The sequence below is a fragment of the Entelurus aequoreus genome, linkage group LG10 (genome assembly GCF_033978785.1).
Source record: "Entelurus aequoreus isolate RoL-2023_Sb linkage group LG10, RoL_Eaeq_v1.1, whole genome shotgun sequence".
Lineage (NCBI taxonomy): Eukaryota > Metazoa > Chordata > Actinopteri > Syngnathiformes > Syngnathidae > Entelurus > Entelurus aequoreus.
The window spans coordinates 77,730,401-77,749,648 of NC_084740.1; the positions used below are offsets into that span (position 1 = coordinate 77,730,401).

Here is a 19,248-nt window from a genome sequence, read left to right on the forward strand (position 1 = left end):
GATTTAGCAGAAGTCTTGCAAGATTTGAGGAAGTATTGCGCGATTTAGCAGAAGTCTTGCAAGATTTGAGGAAGTATTGCGCGATTTAGCAGAAGTCTTGAAAGATTTGAGGAAGTATTGCGTGATTTAGCAGAAGTCTTGCAAGATTTGAGGAAGTATTGCGTGATTTAGCAGAAGTCTTGAAAGATTTGAGGAAGTATTGCGTGATTTAGCAGAAGTCTTGCAAGATTTGAGGAAGTATTGCGTGATTTAGCAGAAGTCTTGCAAGATTTGAGGAAGTATTGCGCGATTTAGCAGAAGTCTTGCAAGATTTGAGGAAGTATTGCGTGATTTAGCAGAAGTCTTGCAAGATTTGAGGAAGTATTGCGTGATTTAGCAGAAGTCTTGCAAGATTTGAGGAAGTATTGCGCGATTTAGCAGAAGTCTTGAAAGATTTGAGGAAGTATTGCGCGATTTAGCAGAAGTCTTGCAAGATTTGAGGAAGTATTGCGTGATTTAGCAGAAGTCTTGCAAGATTTGAGGAAGTATTGCGTGATTTAGCAGAAGTCTTGCAAGATTTGAGGAAGTATTGCGTGATTTAGCAGAAGTCTTGCAAGATTTGAGGAAGTATTGCGTGATTTAGCAGAAGTCTTGCAAGATTTGAGGAAGTATTGCGTGATTTAGCAGAAGTCTTGCAAGATTTGAGGAAGTATTGCGTGATTTAGCAGAAGTCTTGAAAGATTTGAGGAAGTATTGCGTGATTTAGCAGAAGTCTTGCAAGATTTGAGGAAGTATTGCGTGATTTAGCAGAAGTCTTGCAAGATTTGAGGAAGTATTGCGCGATTTAGCAGAAGTCTTGCAAGATTTGAGGAAGTATTGCGTGATTTAGCAGAAGTCTTGCAAGATTTGAGGAAGTATTGCGTGATTTAGCAGAAGTCTTGCAAGATTTGAGGAAGTATTGCGCGATTTAGCAGAAGTCTTGCAAGATTTGAGGAAGTATTGCGTGATTTAGCAGAAGTCTTGCAAGATTTGAGGAAGTATTGCGCGATTTAGCAGAAGTCTTGCAAGATTTGAGGAAGTATTGCGTGATTTAGCAGAAGTCTTGCAAGATTTGAGGAAGTATTGCGTGATTTAGCAGAAGTCTTGCAAGATTTGAGGAAGTATTGCGCGATTTAGCAGAAGTCTTGCAAGATTTGAGGAAGTATTGCGTGATTTAGCAGAAGTCTTGCAAGATTTGAGGAAGTATTGCGTGATTTAGCAGAAGTCTTGCAAGATTTGAGGAAGTATTGCGCGATTTAGCAGAAGTCTTGCAAGATTTGAGGAAGTATTGCGTGATTTAGCAGAAGTCTTGCAAGATTTGAGGAAGTATTGCGCGATTTAGCAGAAGTCTTGCAAGATTTGAGGAAGTATTGCGCGATTTAGCAGAAGTCTTGCAAGATTTGAGGAAGTATTGCGCGATTTAGCAGAAGTCTTGAAAGATTTGAGGAAGTATTGCGTGATTTAGCAGAAGTCTTGCAAGATTTGAGGAAGTATTGCGTGATTTAGCAGAAGTCTTGAAAGATTTGAGGAAGTATTGCGTGATTTAGCAGAAGTCTTGCAAGATTTGAGGAAGTATTGCGTGATTTAGCAGAAGTCTTGCAAGATTTGAGGAAGTATTGCGTGATTTAGCAGAAGTCTTGCAAGATTTGAGGAAGTATTGCGTGATTTAGCAGAAGTCTTGCAAGATTTGAGGAAGTATTGCGTGATTTAGCAGAAGTCTTGCAAGATTTGAGGAAGTATTGCGTGATTTAGCAGAAGTCTTGCAAGATTTGAGGAAGTATTGCGTGATTTAGCAGAAGTCTTGCAAGATTTGAGGAAGTATTGCGTGATTTAGCAGAAGTCTTGCAAGATTTGAGGAAGTATTGCGTGATTTAGCAGAAGTCTTGAAAGATTTGAGGAAGTATTGCGTGATTTAGCAGAAGTCTTGAAAGATTTGAGGAAGTCTAGTGTAAATTGGAGAAAATCCTGCAAAGTTTAGTAGCATTCTTGTGTAATTGTGTGGAACTCGAGCAAGATTTGAGGAAGTGATTTTGTAACATTTTCAAGTCTTGCTTGATTTTCGGGAAGTATTTATTTAGAGGAAGTTTTGCTAGATTTAACGGAAGTCTGATGGCACATAGAGGAAGTGTCGGAAGTATTTAGGAAGTCTAGCATGAGTTACAGGAAGTTTCATGAGATTTAGTGGATGTTTTGAGTTTTGGCAGATTTCATGGGACGTCTTCCAGTTGACCTTTTGCATGTCTTAGTGGAATATTCTTGCGATTGGAAAACATCTCACCAGATTTTGCGCGCAGTCCTGTGGGATTTTAGGAAATCTTGCATGATTTAGGTCAATTCTTGCAAGATTTGGAGGTATTCTTCAGTGATTTTGCTGCATTGTGAAGTCAATCGCCATCAAACGGTGCTTTCAATCAAGATAAAAGCAAGAACTAGCTCTCATCCCAAGTATTCAAAGAAGAATTTCAGTGGTGCTCAACCGGTTTTTTGTGGCGTCCAAACAGGAATTGTTGCAACATTATGTCACACTGAAGCGATACTCGCTTGTGTGTGACATTGAGACACAGGTGCTATTCTTTTGATGTCCTTTTTGTACAAAGTTGCTCACTTTGCCTTGAATCATTGTTGTCACATGTAAACTGAACATACGTTGGCGTTAGCGGGAGAAGATTATCAGATGTCTTGACCTTTGAGCCCTGTGACGATTGTGCAAGCTGCCCACCGTAAAAGAGCTTTGTATCAGTGTTCCAATACAGCCAGTATCAAGTGTCATATAGCAATAGCAACTGTTGATGCCAGAGATAAGACGAGCTTAGTCGTACCTTCTAAAAGATGACATTTGAACACACCTCATTCATCACACTGAAGGCAGTGATTCACCGACAACGCTTTGCCTTCCCCCCCCCTTCTTCTGCTTGGCTGCCCAGGAAATTAAAATCTTCCAGATGAATCATGGAAACTATTTCACTTAACTGTTCAACTACAACCTGTAAATTCTTCAGTAGCGCTTTAGCTTACTAGCTTAGAATTAACTAGCAAGTAGCTTGTAGTTTGCAGCTTGTCAGCTACTTCTGTATAGTTTGTCGCATCCCAGCTAATAGTCGTTTATAGCCTTTTAGTAGCTTGCAGCTTGTACTCATTTAGCGCTTAATAGCTAATAGTCGTTTATACCCTTTTATAGTAGCTTGCAGCTTCTACTAACTCAGCGCTTACTAGCTAACAGTAGTTTATACTGTAGCTTGTAGTCTACTAATTAACATTAATTAGTAGGATGTATTTAGTTGCTTGCAGCTCCTACTAACATAGCGCTTAAAAACTAATAGTAGTTTATAGTGTAGCTTGTAGTCTACTAATTATCATTAGTTAGTAGGATGTATTTAGTAGCTTGCAGCCTGTACTAACTTGTAGCTTATTAGGATGTTTTTAGTTTGTTTCTTTTTAGTTGGAAGTTTGTAGCTGGGATGAACATTACTGACTAGCTCGTTAATAATATTAGCTGGCAGCTTGTACTAACTTGTAGCTTACTAGCTAGTAGCTTGTAGTTAGTACTAGCTGCTAACTACCTTCTACTAACGTGTAGCTTACTATCTAACAAAAGAGCCCCGTAGTTGTACTGTAACTGTATCTCAAAGCTTGTGTTTTAGCTTGTATCTTGTACTTTTTTTAAGCAAGCAGTAGCCAACATTGAATTAGCAATGAGCAAATCGAGGGTCATTACAGCAGTCGTCTACTCACCTTTTGAATAACCCAACATGTAACTTGCAGGTAAACACACAACACAACCGGCTACCGTAAATGTGTGCACTTAACAAATGACTAGGCAATAACAACAAACACGTAAACTCTAACAGCTTTTTACAAAATACCCTCAGAGTAGTCCAGTGACAACGCCCGCCGATGCTACATAACGGCTGCTACTAAGTAGCATGAAGCTCTTGCTCAGACTTAATGGATTGTAAAATAGCATAAACATACAGCTAGTACCTTGTAACTAAAGCCTTTAAGGTTTGTAACATGACTATTATTACGTAGCATGAACTTAATTTTACTTGTAGCCAATGGCTTGTAACATATGACTACCATTAGCCTACGTAACATAAAGCTAGTAGCTAAGTTGTAGCTAACTGTTTATAAGGCATGACGACTGTTACCGTAATTTCCGGACTATAAGCCGCACCAGCTAAATTTAGGGGAACATACAGATTGCTCCATATATAAGCCGCACCCGACTATAAGCCGCAGGGTTTTGATGTGTAATTACCGTAGTATATAGGGGTTCCTGCTACCACGGAGGGGATTGTCGGGACAGAGATGACTGTTTGGGAACGCAAAGCGTCCCATTTATTAACAATAAATCTTTCAATCATTCAATCAAACTTTCACATCTTTGACATGGCGAACAGCATTCGTGCAGAGTACAAATAATACAACGGTGCAAAGTAATACAAAGTGCTCACCTGTACGTTATCAAAATAACCAGCCTACCGGTATATGAAAAGTCAGTCTTTAATCATTGTGTCATCGTCTTCCTCCTGCGTACTAAAACCACCGAAATCCTCTTCGTCGGTGTCGGAGAAGAACAGGCCGTAAATAAGCCGCACCCTTGTATAAGCCGCAGGGACCAGAACGAGGGGAAAAAGTAGCGGCTTATAGTCCGGAAATTACGGTATATAGCATGGAGTTAATAGCTTGTAGCTAAAGCTTTGTAACATATTGTGTAGCATAGAGCTAGTAGCTTGTAGGCAAATTGTAGCTCAATGACGACTATTGTTTAGCATGGAGCGAGTAGCTTGTTGCTAATGGTTTGTAACATATGACTACTATTATGTAACATGGAGCTAGTAGCTTGTAGCTAATGGCTTATAATATATGACGACTAATATGTAGCATGGCGCTAGTAGCTTGTAGCTAATGGCTAATTATAATATATGACAACTAATATGTAGCATTGAGCTAGTAGCTTGTAGCTATTGGCTTGTAATATATTATCATGTACAGTAGCATGGAGCTTGTAGCTAATGGCTAGTAATATGTGATGATTATAGTGTATCATACATATGACTAATAACATGGAGCTAGTAGCTTGTAGCTAATGGCTTAAAATATATTTTTTTTAAAATTAAAGTACCCATGATTGTCACACACACACTAGGTGTGGCAAAATTATTCTCTGCATTTGACCTATCACCCTTGATCACCCCCTGAGAGGTGAGGGGAGCAGTGAGCAGCAGCAGTGGCCACGTTGGTGATTTAACCCCCAATTCCAACCCTTGATGCTGAGTGTAATTGTTATAGTCTTTGGTATGACTCGGCCGGGGTTTGAACTCACAACCTACATGACTACTATTATGAAGCATGGAGCTACTAGCTTGTAGCTAATGGTTTGTAACATATGACTACTATTATGTTACATGGAGCTAGTAGCTTGTAGCTAATGACTTAAAATATATGACTACTATTACGTGGCATGGAACTAGTAGCTTGTAGCTAATGGCTTAAAATATATGACTACTATTATGAAGCATGGCGCTACTAACTTGTAGCTAATGGTTTGTAACATATGACTACTATTATATTACATGGAACTAGTAGCTTGTAGCTGATGGCCTTAGATATATGACTACTATTACGTAGCATGGAACTAGTAGCTTGTAGCTAATGGCTAGTAATATATGACTACTATTATATAGCATGGAGCTAGTAGCTTGTAGCTAATGGTTTGTAACAAATGAATACTATTATATTACATGGAACTAGTAGTTTGTGGCTAATGGTTTGTAACATATGACTACTATTATATTACATGGAACTAGTAGCTTGTAGCTGATGGCCTTAGATATATGACTACTATTACGTAGCATGGAACTACTAGCTTGTAGCTAATGGTTTGTAACATATGACTACTATTATGTTACATGGAGCTAGTAGCTTGTAGCTAATGACTTAAAATATATGACTACTATTACGTGGCATGGAACTAGTAGCTTGTAGCTGATGGCCTTAGATATATGACTACTATTACGTAGCATGGAACTACTAGCTTGTAGCTAATGGTTTGTAACATGACTACTATTATGTTACATGGAGCTAGTAGCTTGTAGCTAATGACTTAAAATATATGACTACTATTACGTGGCATGGAACTAGTAGCTTGTAGCTGATGGCCTTAGATATATGACTACTATTACGTAGCATGGAACTACTAGCTTGTAGCTAATGGTTTGTAACATATGACTACTATGTTACATGGAGCTAGTAGCTTGTAGCTAATGACTTAAAATATATGACTACTATTACGTGGCATGGAACTAGTAGCTTGTAGCTAATGGCTTAAAATATATGACTACTATTATGAAGCATGGCGCTACTAGCTTGAAGCTAATGGTTTGTAACATATGACTACTATAATATAACATGGAACTAGTAGCTTGTGGCTAATGGTTTGTAACATATGACTACTATTATATTACATGAAACTAGTAGCTTGTGGCTAATGGTTTGTAACATATGACTACTATTATATTACATGGAACTAGTAGCTTGTGGCTAATGGTTTGTAACATATGACTACTATTATATTACATGGAACTAGTAGCTTGTAGCTGATGGCCTTAGATATGTGACTACTATTACGTAGCATGGAACTACTAGATTGTAGCTAATGGTTTGTAACATATGACTACTATTATGTTACATGGAGCTAGTAGCTTGTAGCTAATGACTTAAAATATATGACTACTATTACGTGGCATGGAACTAGTAGCTTGTAGCCCAATGGCCTAAAATATATGACTACTCTTATGAAGCATGGTGGTACTAGCTTGTAGCTAATGGTTTGTAACATATGACTACTATTATATTACATGGAACTAGTAGCTTGAAGCTGATGGCCTTAGATATATGACTACTATTACGTAGCATGGAACTAGTAGCTTGTAGCTAATGGCTAGTAATATATGACAACTATTATATAGCATGGAGCTAGTAGCTTGTAGCTAATGGTTTGTAACATATGACTACTATTATATTACATGGCGCTAGTAGCTTGTAGCTGATGGCCTTAGATATGTGACTACTATTACGTAGCATGGAACTAGTAGCTTGTAGCTAATGGCTAGTAATAAATGACTACTATTATATAGCATGGAGCTAGTAGCTTGTAGCTAATTGTTTGTTACATATGACTACTATTATATTACATGGAACTAGTAGCTTGTAGCTGATGACCTTAGACATGTGACTACTATTACGTAGCATGGAACTAGTAGCTTGTAGCTAATGGCTAGTAATAAATGACTACTATTATATAGCATGGAGCTAGTAGCTTGTAGCTAATTGTTTGTTACATATGACTACTATTATGTTACATGGAACTAGTAGCTTGTAGCTGATGGCCTTAGATATATGACTACTATTATGTAGCATGGAAATAGTAGCTTGTAGCTAATGGCTATTATATAGCATGGAGCTAGTAGCTTGTAGCTATTGGCCTAAACATATGACTACTATTACGTAGCATGGAACTGGTAGCTTGTAGCTAATGGCTAGTAATATATGACAACTATTATATAGCTTGTAGTGTTTAAACTGTTAAAAAGTATGAAAAAGGTGTCCAGTGAGTGTAGCCCCCTGCAGAGAGGTGGTCCAAAGTCTCAAGTCGTTTGATGAAGCAAATGATTGACAGGCCTCAAAAGCTCTCCAAACCAAAACAAAAACTACATCTAGTAACAAAGAGGTATGTCGTTGCTGTTTTAAGATTGTTGGCTATTGATCATAACAAGGAATGTTCCAGAAGAACTTACACTGCATGCTTCTCATGCTGTTGCAAATGTGTGTGTGTGTGTTTGGGTGTGGTTTCTTCATGCTTTCCTACATGGCGTCACTCTGAGGTGCGGCGGCGTGGTCTTGTGCGTACCGTGGGTAGATTGTGACGGCGAACACCCCATAAAAGTAAACGTGGAGTCGTTAAACGCCGTTTTTTTGCTTGGCTAGCCAACTTTTCTGACTGAGGCTGCAGTGACGACACAACAATGGCGCCTGGCACTGTGCGTGTCCCGCGTGGAACACAGAAGCGTGTGTGAAAGAGCCGCACTGATGTTCTATGAAGGCTTGAATGCAGCAGAGCAGGTTAGCCTCACTCACTCATGCAGCCAGGCAGGAAGACCCACTGGCTTTAAGACTGTAGCATATTTAGCTGACATTTAAATGGCTGCTTGGAAGTTCCACTTCAAATGCTTCAGTGCCGGCTTCTAAAATGTATTAAAAGGTCCCGTATGGAAAGTGCTAAAAATGTGTAAACTCTTCTCGAAGATTTAGAGGAAGTGTTGCATAAATTTGCAGAAGCTAGGATTTAGCGGAATTTGAGTGTGGTTAACATAGGGCTGAGCTATATGGCGTACTATGATGTACATTTTTCATATATAATTATGGATATTTTTTATCACCTATGGAAAATAAGTACCAGGAGAAACATGTTAACATTTCTATTTAAAATGTAGCTTCCCCCTGATTATAATGCCCTCAGCTATCAAGGTAGAAAGTAGGGATGTCCAATAATGGCTTTTTGCCGATATCCGATATTCCGATATTGTCCAACTCTTTAATATCCGATACCGATATCAACCGATATATGCAGTCGTGGAATTAACACATTATTATGCCTAATTTGGACAACCATGTATGGTGAAGATAAGGTACTTTTAAAAAATAATAATAAAATAAGATAACTAAATTAAAAAAAATTTCTTGAATAAAAAAGAAAGTAAAACAATATAAAAACAGTTACATAGAAACTAGAAATGAATGAAAATGATTAAAATGAAGTGTTAAAGGTTAGTACTATTAGTGGAGCAGCAGCACGCACAATCATGTGTGCTTACGGACTGTATTCCTTGCAGACTGTATTGATATATATTGATATATAATGTAGGAAGCAGAATATTAATAACAGAAAGAAACAACCCTTTTGTGTGAATGAGTGTAAATGGGGGAGGGAGGTTTTTTTGGGTTGGTGCACTAATTGTAAGTGTATCTTGTGTTTTTTATGTGGATTTAATAAAAAAAACAAAAAACAAAAAAAACAAAAAACGATACAGATAATAAAAAACCAATACCGATAATTTCTGATATTACATTTTAACGCATTTATCGGCCGATAATATCGGCAGGCCGATATTATCGGACATCCCTAGTAGAAAGGAAAGGAAATGTCAACACAACATTGGAAAACAATCATCCATTTCCTACCACCTGTCAATCAATGTAAACACAATTCCAAAATCACAATAAACACTTAACAATAATAACCTCTTTAAATTAAAGCGCAACCATAGGGAATGTTTTAAGTAATGTTTAATAAAGTGTTACAAAATAGTGCAAAATGTAAGAGTGTAAACATAGAAGAACTATTTTCTGCAGGTTTACTGCCAGGAAGTTATATGTGGAACATTAAATTTGGTCTGTCATTTTTATTTAAGTATGGAAATGAATTTATGTTATAGAGTAAGTGTTATTTAAATATTATTGGACCATATTATTTTAAAGTAAATGAAAAAATGAATAAATTTAAGTGGACCCCGACTTAAACAAGTTGAAAAACTTATTCGGGTGTTACCATTTAGTGGTCAATTGTACGGAATATGTACTTCACTGTGCAACCTACTAATAAAAGTCTCAATCAATCAAAGTAGCACATTTGCTATATGCTGTTATTTGTGGCCTAGTGGTTAGAGTGTCCGCCCTGAGATGGGTAGGTTGTGAGTTCAAACCCCGGCAGAGTCATACCAAAGACTATAAAAATGGGAGCCATTACCTCCCTGCTTGGCACTCAGCATCAAGGCTTGGAATTGGGGGTTAAATCACCAAAAATGATTCCCGGGCGCGGCCACCGCTGCTGCCCACTGCTCCCCTCACCTCCCAGGGGGTGAACAAGAGGATGGGTCAAATGCAGAGGACAAATTTCACCACACCTAGTGTGTGTGTGACAATCATTGGTACTTTAACTTTAACTTTATTTTATTTATAGAGTCCTGCACTTTAGTTCCGACCTGTTGTTTCCGTGCATCCGAATAGGGAACGGACGAGCGTTGAAAATAAAAAAAGATGAGCGCGGAAAAGGACTAAGGTCCGCTTGATAAAATAAAATGAAATAAAAACTGACGTACTGTCGAGATGACTTGCTGTCTTGTCCACAATTTCTTCGCACTCTGCAGCACTCATTTTTCAAAGTCTAGAAAAAATGTTGAATATTTGTAAGTACTGCTTCATTCGGTGAAAGTCTCACAAGATTTTGATGGAGTTATGTGTAGGGATGATGTTTGATAAGGAATTATCGAGTTCGAGTCTATTATCGAATCCTCTTATCGAACCGATTCCTTATGGATTCTCTTATGGAGTCCAGATAGGTTGTTGTATATGGAAAAAAAAACACAATATTTGGTTTAACAAAAGCTCACTTTTATTATATAAGAAAAAAATAAAATCTAATAAATAAATAAATATTGACTGTTACCCACCTAAAAAAATAAAATAAAATAAATAAATATTGACTGTTGTTACCCAAAGTATATTAAGTGGGATTTTTCAGAGAAACAAATATATACAGTAACACAAAAACAAGCTGTCTCTGTGATCACTATAGGTGTATAAATAATAATATAGTGTTAAATAAAATCAGTCCCTTGGGCACAAAACTGAAAATAATACAGCTCTCCAAAAAGTGCACTTCTGCTGCTATTTGACATAACTGTTTGTTATGATGCTTTGACATTTTTGCACTTTATTTCTTTAAAGTTAAAGTTAAAGTACCAATGATTTATTGAAAGAAAATTCTTTGAAGAGAAAAGTTGTTTGCAAATGTGGTTACAATGCTAAAAAATGAAAAGTTAAAGCTAAAAAAAGAAATACACTTTATTGAGTTAAAGGGAAAGATGTGATGTTATGAGCTAGGGAACATAACAACTACGCTACCCATCATGCAACGGGAGTGAAGAGCATGCGCGGTAGCCCCGAAAAGTGTTGTTGCATGTCGTCACCCGTGAAAGTAAACGTCAAGAAGTCAGCCAACACGCCTCGTCTGCATTATTTATAATTAGACAGACAACACATCTACAGTGTGATTTTGTTTTGTTTACAAAGAAAGAAAAGCAAAAGTTCAAAAAGGGAGATGTGTTGTATATATATGTATGTGCTGCGGTGTCATATATGTTGTATATATATGTATGTGCTGCAGTGTTGTATATATATGTATGTGCTGCGGTTGCTTTAAGAATGTTGTGACAGCTGCCGTAAAGGAGGTGCGGTGCTAGCCTGGTTGCTATGTTTCCGGTTGGTGGTAAAAGTGTTGGTCATGTGTTTGTACCCTGCTCAAATCTCTCAGTAAAGTTATTCATTGGATTGTATTGTTTTGAACTTTATTATTCCATTGTTTGTCCTGCTTTCGCAATCTGCGCCTAATGACTGAGCTACGTGACGTCAATTCTTGTGATGTCTCAAGGGGCATTCTGGTCGGGACGGGATTCGTTCCGAGGGATTCAAATAAAGAACTAACTCTTTTTCTTTACTATAGTGGTCTCGATAACGGGTACCGGTTCTCAAAAAGGGATTCGAGTCCGGGGACTCGGTTCTTTTCTTATCGAACAACCGGGAAAACCGGTTTTGAGTATCATCCCTAGTTATGTGTGATTTACAGGAAGTCTTGTGACATTGGCAGGGGTCTCGGGTGAGTAACAGAAGTCTCGCTTAATTTAGCAGAATTCTCACAGGGTTTGCGGAAATCTCATATTATTTAGCAGAATTCCCGCGAGATTAATGGAAGTTCCAAGCAATTTGACAGAAGTCATTTGATAGAGAGTTACATTTGTTCAAGATTTAGCGGAAGGTTTGTTTATTTTAGCAAAAAATCTGGAAAGATTTAAAGGAATTTCCTAATATTTCAGAGAGTCTGTGCAAATGTCGCGGGATTTACGCTAAATCACATCAGTCTTGTGTGCTTGTAGCAGAAGCCTTGCAACATTGATGCAGTCTTGCATTATTTCGGAGTGGTCTTGTAAGAATCTCACGTAATTTATCAGAAGTCCCGGAAGATTTGAGATGATTTGTGTGACTTAGCGTCGGTCTTCATACGTCTGAGGTGGCCTCAGTTGAATTCATCAGTAAGAAAGATGCAACATGGTCAAGTAAATGTGTGACATTTCTGGAAATTGAGTAAAAGTCAGCAGAAGTCTTGTAAAATTAGTGAACATTTTATGCAATTCTCGTGTGATTTACTAGAAATCCTGTGAGATAAGTGTTAAAACACGTTACATGTGTAGTTGTCTTGTGATTTTTAACCAACGTTTTGGTGTGATTTAGTGGAAAGTCTTGTGAGATTTAGAGGAATTTTGCAAGATTTTCAGGGATTCTGCTGGGCTTCAACATAAGTCTTGCAGAATTAGCACAAATACGATGCAAAGTCTTGTGGGATTTCGCAGAGTCCAAGTGACATTTACTGCAGTTTGGCAACATTTGAGGATGTTTTGTGCTAATTAGTGGAATTCATAAGTAGAGATGTCCGATAATATCGGCAGTCCGATATTATCGGCCGATAAATGCTTTTAAATGATCGGTATCGGTTTCAAAAAGTAAAACGTATGACTTTTTAAAAGGCCGCTGTGTACACGGCCGTAGGGAGAAGTACAGAGCGCCAATAAACATTAAAGGCACTGCCTTTGCGTGCCGGCCCAGTCACATAATATCTACGGCTTTTCACACACACAAGTGAATGCAATGCATACTTGGTCAACAGCCATACAGGTCACACTGAGGGTGGCCGTATAAACAAGTTTAACACTGTTACAAATATGCGCCACAATGTGAACCCACACCAAACAAGAATGACAAACACATTTCGGGAGAACATCCGCACCGTAACACAACGTAAACACAACAGAACAAAATACCCAGAACCCCTTGCAGCACTAACTCTTCCGGGACGCTACAATATACACCCCCGCTACCCCCACCAAACCCAGCCCACCTCAACCTCCTCATGTCCCAAATTCCAAGCTGCTGTTTTGAGGCATGTTAAAAAAAAATAATGCACTTTGTGACTTCAATAATAAATATGGCAGTGCCATGTTGGCACTTTTTTCCATAACTTGAGTTGATTTATTGTGGAAAACCTTGTTACATTGTTGAATGCATCCAGCGGGGCATCACAACAAAATTAGGCATTATAATGTGTTCATTCCACGACTGTATATATCGGTATCGGTTGATATGGGAATCGGTAATTATGAGTTGGACAATATCGGAATATCGGATATCAGCAAAAAAGGCATTATCGGACATCTCTATTCATAAGCAAAAACATAATGTATTCCGTCAAATAAGTACTTTGAACTGTGCGTGAACTGTCATCACAATTTCACTGCAGCACTATTCAAATATGTATCATTATTGTTGAGGTCCTTTTGAGGCTCTTTCTGGCTAACCCGAGTAAGAAAGACACATGTACAATATTGTGCGGAATGGCAAGGATCATTTTTCACACCTCTGAAAACTCTACTTGTTCCAGCATCTTCTCGATAAACCTTACCAAAAAAGTGATGATTTACCAATATGACGCATGTATGTGTGACCTGGAAGTATGGATATGTTTGAATAAATGCTTTGCACAATCCACATTAATAATTTTTCAAGCTGCGGGACTCTCGGGGGGAGCTTTTCTCTTCAGGCAAACATTGGCTTTTATCGCTTGTAAAAAACCTCATCTGTGCTCAGTGTGGCTTTGAAGCCCTCGGTGTTGTCACAGGAGTCTTACGTCACGTTCGGCTGATCCCAACGACGTCCCCCCGCTGGCGACGGTCGCACAGAAATAGTTTTTATTTGAGTGACTTTATTTTCGTCCTTTGGAAAAAGGCGACCAGCAGACGTAGCACGCTTGACCCTTCCTGTTTCCATTATTAGCTATAAGAATACAAACTGTCCATTATCACCTCTGTATTGTAATTCAAGCTCGAATGTGATGTCATCCGAAAAGAAATTCAATGCCATCCTAATTGTTGCATAATTATTACCTTTGTAAAGCCACGCCCACTCCCAGCAGGTGCACGGCTCACAGGAGAGGACACGTGTAGCTATTGTGTTAGCGTGTGACAGGCAGGAATGCGTAGCATGACCATATATCCTTTCTGGTGCTGAACTTTGGCCCGTTATCACTTTTTATGGCCTTCTGTGAATAGACGGTGCACAGCGGCGACTGTACTCAATGTACCCAGAGAAAGTGGTCATTTTCACCACACCGAACTGTCATTTAGGCCTTCTTTAATTTGGTATTGTAGTTTTTTTAACCATCTGAAATAAGTCTTAGGGGTGCCACAATAGTGTATTGGAGTGTGTTCCAGTTAAAGCAGGGGTGTCAAACGTGCGGCCCCAGGTTTTATCCGGCCCGCGGGATGACTTTGCTAGGTATAAAAATTACCCTAAAAAATGTTTAGAAAAAAAAAACAGCTGTTCTAAATGTGTCCACTGGATGTCGCAATAGCAATTCTTTGTATCTTTGTAGATGATGCTACATATGTACAAAATAAACCACATAATGTTAGTCGAGGAACATGATCAAACTACATAAATAACATCCTGTCATTTGTGAAATGTGTCCTCTGCATTTGACCCATCACCCTTGTTCACCCCCTGGGTGGTGAGGGGAGTAGTGGGCAGCAGCGGTGGCCGCGCCCGGGAATCATTTTTGGTGATTTAACCCCCAATTCCAAGCCTTGATGCTGAGTGCCAAGCAGGGAGCTAATGGCTCCCATGTTTATAGTCTTTGGTATGACTCACAACCTACCCATCTCAGGGCGGACACTCTAACCCAGTGGTTCTTAACCTTGTTGGAGGTACCGAACCCCATTAGTTTCATATGCGCATTCACCCAACCCTTCTTTAGTGAAAAATAAAATGTTTTTTTGTTTTTTTTCAAATTTGAGACAGTTATATGTTTTTGGTAACACTTTAGTATGGGGAACATATTCTAAGTAACAAAGACTTAATTTGGAGTTATTTGGACACTAGGGGAACATATTCTAAGTAACAAAGACTTAATTTGGAGTTATTTGGACACTAGGGGAACATATTCTAAGTAACAAAGACTTAATTTAGAGTTATTTGGACACTAGTGGAACATATTCTAAGTAACAAAGACTTAATTTGGAGTTATTTGGACACTAGGGGAACATATTCTAAGTAACAAAGACTTAATTTAGAGTTATTTGGACACTAGGGGAACATATTCTAAGTAACAAAGACTTAATTTAGAGTTATTTGGACACTAGGGGAACATATTCTAAGTAACAAAGACTTAATTTGGAGTTATTTGGACACTGGGGGAACATATTCTAAGTAACAAAGACTTAATTTAGAGTTATTTGGACACTAGGGGAACATATTCTAAGTAACAAAGACTTAATTTGGAGTTATTTGGACACTAGGGGAACATATTCTAAGTAACAAAGCCTTATTTAGAGTTATTTGGACACTAGTGGAACATATTCTAAGTAACAAAGACTTAATTTAGAGTTATTTGGACACTAGGGGAACATATTCTAAGTAACAAAGCCTTATTTAGAGTTATTTGGACACTAGTGGAACATATTCTAAGTAACAAAGACTTAATTTAGAGTTATTTGGACACTAGGGGAACATATTCTAAGTAACAAAGACTTAATTTAGAGTTATTTGGACACTAGGGGAACATATTCTAAGTAACAAAGCCTTATTTAGAGTTATTTGGACACTAGTGGAACATATTCTAAGTAACAAAGACTTAATTTAGAGTTATTTGGACACTAGGGGAACATATCATATTCTAAGTAACAAAGACTTAATTTAGAGTTTTTTGGACACTAAGGGAACATATTCTAAGTAACAAAGACTTAATTTAGAGTTATTTGGACACTAGGGGAACATATTCTAAGTAACAAAGACTTAATTTGGAGTTATTTGGACACTAGGGGAACATATTCTAAGTAACAAAGACTTAATTTGGAGTTATTTGGACACTAGGGAAACATATTCTAAGTAACAAAGACTTAATTGAGAGTTTTTTGGACACTAGGGGAACATATTCTAAGTAATAAAGACTTAATTTAGAGTTATTTGGTTAGGGTTAGGGTCAGGGTTAGAGGGTTAGGGTTAGGGTTAGAGGGTTAGGTTCAGGGTTAGAGGGTTAGGGTTATAATAAGGCCATGGCGAATAAGGCATTAATAAGTACTTAATAATGACTAGTTAAGAGCCAATATGTTACTAATTTGCATGTTAACATACAACTAATTAATGGTGAATATGTTCCCCATACTAAAGTGTTAGCATGTTTTATTACTGGTGCACTTGATGACGCGTGCATGAACATCACCTTGTTCAAACAACAAAACCAACACAGTGCATAAACTCACAACAAATGACACACCTGCAAACCAGTCAGCTGTTGCCGTATCCGTAATACGCCGATAGGGAGAAGTTTTTATTTACACGATGAGTCGGGTGTGTCTTGACCTCCGCCGAACCCCTGAGGCCGACTCACCCAACCCCTAGGGTTCCATCCAACCCAGGTTAAGAACCACTGGTCTAACCACTAGGCCACTGATAGATTGAAAATGAACACCAATGAGTTAACTGATGAATATTATCACATAATTTATTCAGAAAATGTAAATAACGACAAATAAAGTATGTATACTATTAACCGCAACAGGTAATTGTAAAAAAACAACAACCCAACAACATTATGATTTGTACATTTTCAGGATGTGCTTGTTCTATTTTTAAACAAAAAAAAACAATCTGAAGTTGTCTTTATTTTTAAGTTATCGTGCCGTGATTTTACCAGTCCGGCCCACTTGGGAGTAGATTTTTCTCCATGTGGCCTCCGATCTAAAATGAGTTTGAGTTAAATCTAGCATTAATTCCGGAATGCAGACAGCTTCAAAGTGATTTTTGTCACGTGTCTGCAGCTTAAATGCTAATGAGCGGTGTGACTCCAAGAAGAAGCGCCAATCTATTTTTTTTTTTATTTTTTATTTTTTTACAGAAACACTGTAAATCTCTGCACTTTTCCCCAACTGTTATGTTGTGTGTACATACAGTATATATAGCAACACTAGCCTAGCTTTATACTAACATTGTATATATAGTGCATTGCTAACATTACTCACATTTTAGTGGCGATATCATGCTAGGTTAGCCTATTTTGTTGCAGTTCCAATGTTTTTACCTGATTGACGGATAGTTTGAAGAGCTCTCAGCTTTATTGTAGATGTGTAGCGAAACCTGCATTTTTTACAAAGCAGTCATCCATAAATCCAGCAAAGGGTGTCGGAGGTGGATGGAACTTACAGCTCCCGTGTCTGGAGCTGACTCTTTGTATTTTAGGATATGTAGTGAAGCCTGCTTTTTTCCCCCCTTACAAATGTGTTTTAAGTGTCTCTACCACGAGTGTCAGAGGGGGATGGAACTTACAGTTCCCATGTCTGTAGCTGACATATGTTTGTATTTTAAGATGTGTAGCGAAGCCTGCTTTTTTTTCTTTTTTTTTTTTTTTTACACATTTGTCTTACATGACTTCACCGAAGGGGGTATGAGGTGGATCAAACTTACAAGTCTGATGACCTTAACTGGCAGATTTTAGTATTTTAAAACGTGTAGCAAAGCCTGCTTTGAAATGTATTTATTTATATTTTTTTACAAAACTGTCCTCCATGTCCCTACATGATGGGATCAGATGTCAGAGGTGGAAGAACTGACAGCTTCCATGTCCATAGCTGCAGGATATTTGTCTTTTAAGATGTGTAGCGAAGCCTGTGTTTTTTGTTGTTGTTTTGTTTACAAAGTTGTCACTACCGATGGAGGTCAGAAGTGGATGGAACTTACAGTTCCCAGGTCTATAGCTGATAGATGTTTGTATTTTACGATGTGTAGCGAAGCCTGTTTTTTAATTTTTATTCCTACAAAGCTGTCCTCCATTTCCTTACCCTACCAAACGGGGTCAAACGTGGATGGAACCTACAGCTTCTCTTTCTGTAGCTAACAAATGTTTGTGTTTAAGATGTGTGGCGAAGCCTGCTTCCCCCCCCCCTACAAAGCTGTCCGTGTTTCAACCAAAGGCGGTCAGAGGTTGATCAAACTTACAGCTTCTGTGTCTGTAGCTGACGGATGTTTGTATTTTAATATAAGATGTGTAGCGAAGCCTACTTTCTCCCTCTCTACAAAGCAGTCCTCCATGTTACTACCAAAGGGGTCAGAGGTGGGTGGAACTTACAGCTCCTGTGTCTGTAGCTGACTGTTTGTATTTTAAGATGTGAAGTGAAGCCTACTTGTTTTTCCTAAAAATGTGTCTTAAGTGTCTCTAACGAGGGTTTCAGAGACGGATGGAGCTGAAATATATGTGCATTTTAAGATGTGTAGCGAAGCCTGCTTTTTATTGAGTTTTTTTCTACATATGTCCTACATGTGTCTCCACCTAAAGGGGTCAGAGGTGGATGAACTGATTTGATTTCTAAGATGAGTAGCGAAGCCTTTGTATTTTTCTGGTATTTTTATTTAATTTTATTTTATTTTAATAAATCTGTCCTGGTGTCGGAGATGAATGGAACTTACAACTTTTGTGTCTATAGCTGGCGGATGTTTGTATTTTAGGATGTGTAGCAAAGTCTGCTTTTTAATTTTTTTTTTGTACAAAGCTGTCCTACATGTCACTCCCTAAGGTAATCAGAGGTTGATTAATTTTATAGCTGGCATGACGTAGCTGATGGATGTTTGTATTTTAAGATGCGTAGTGAAGCCTGCTTTTTTATTTATTTATTTTCCTACAGAATTTTCTGACCAGAGAGGATCAGAGGTGGATGGAACTTACAACTTCCGTATCTGTAGTTAATGAATGTTTGTGTTTAAGATGTGTGGCGAAGCCTGCTTTGTTTCCCTGACATCCTGTTTCGAACAAAGGGGGTCAAAGGTCGTTGGAACTTCCAGCTTCCGTGTCCGTAGCTGACAGATGTTTGTATTTTAAGATACGATGTGTAGCGAAGCCTATGTTTTTTTCTCCATGTTCCTATCAAAGGGGATCAGACTTTCAGCTCCCCTGCTTGTAGCTGACAGGTTTTAAGACGTGTAGCGAAGCCTATTTTTTTCTGCGAGAAAGGTGTTTTTTCCTTTCAGAGGTCATGAAAAGACGCAGTTTTAAAAGCGAGGGTTCAAGCACTC

At 38.2% G+C, this 19,248-nt stretch overlaps 1 protein-coding gene across 7 annotated transcripts in view; it reads left to right on the forward strand.

Annotated features, from left to right (window-relative positions):
- Positions 1-19,248, forward strand: part of lmo7a (LIM domain 7a) — a 138,059-nt gene that overhangs the window by 57,790 nt on the left and 61,021 nt on the right. Inside the window, exon 1 of one of the 7 annotated variants that reach the window (XM_062061794.1) lies at positions 7,526-7,750. The exons of the other annotated variants lie outside the window; for them this stretch is intronic. Coding sequence (XP_061917778.1) covers positions 7,680-7,750 — 71 coding nt within the window. The 5' untranslated portion in view covers positions 7,526-7,679. Of the gene's footprint in view, positions 1-7,525; positions 7,751-19,248 lie in introns of those variants that run through there. 7 annotated transcript variants of the gene reach the window in all.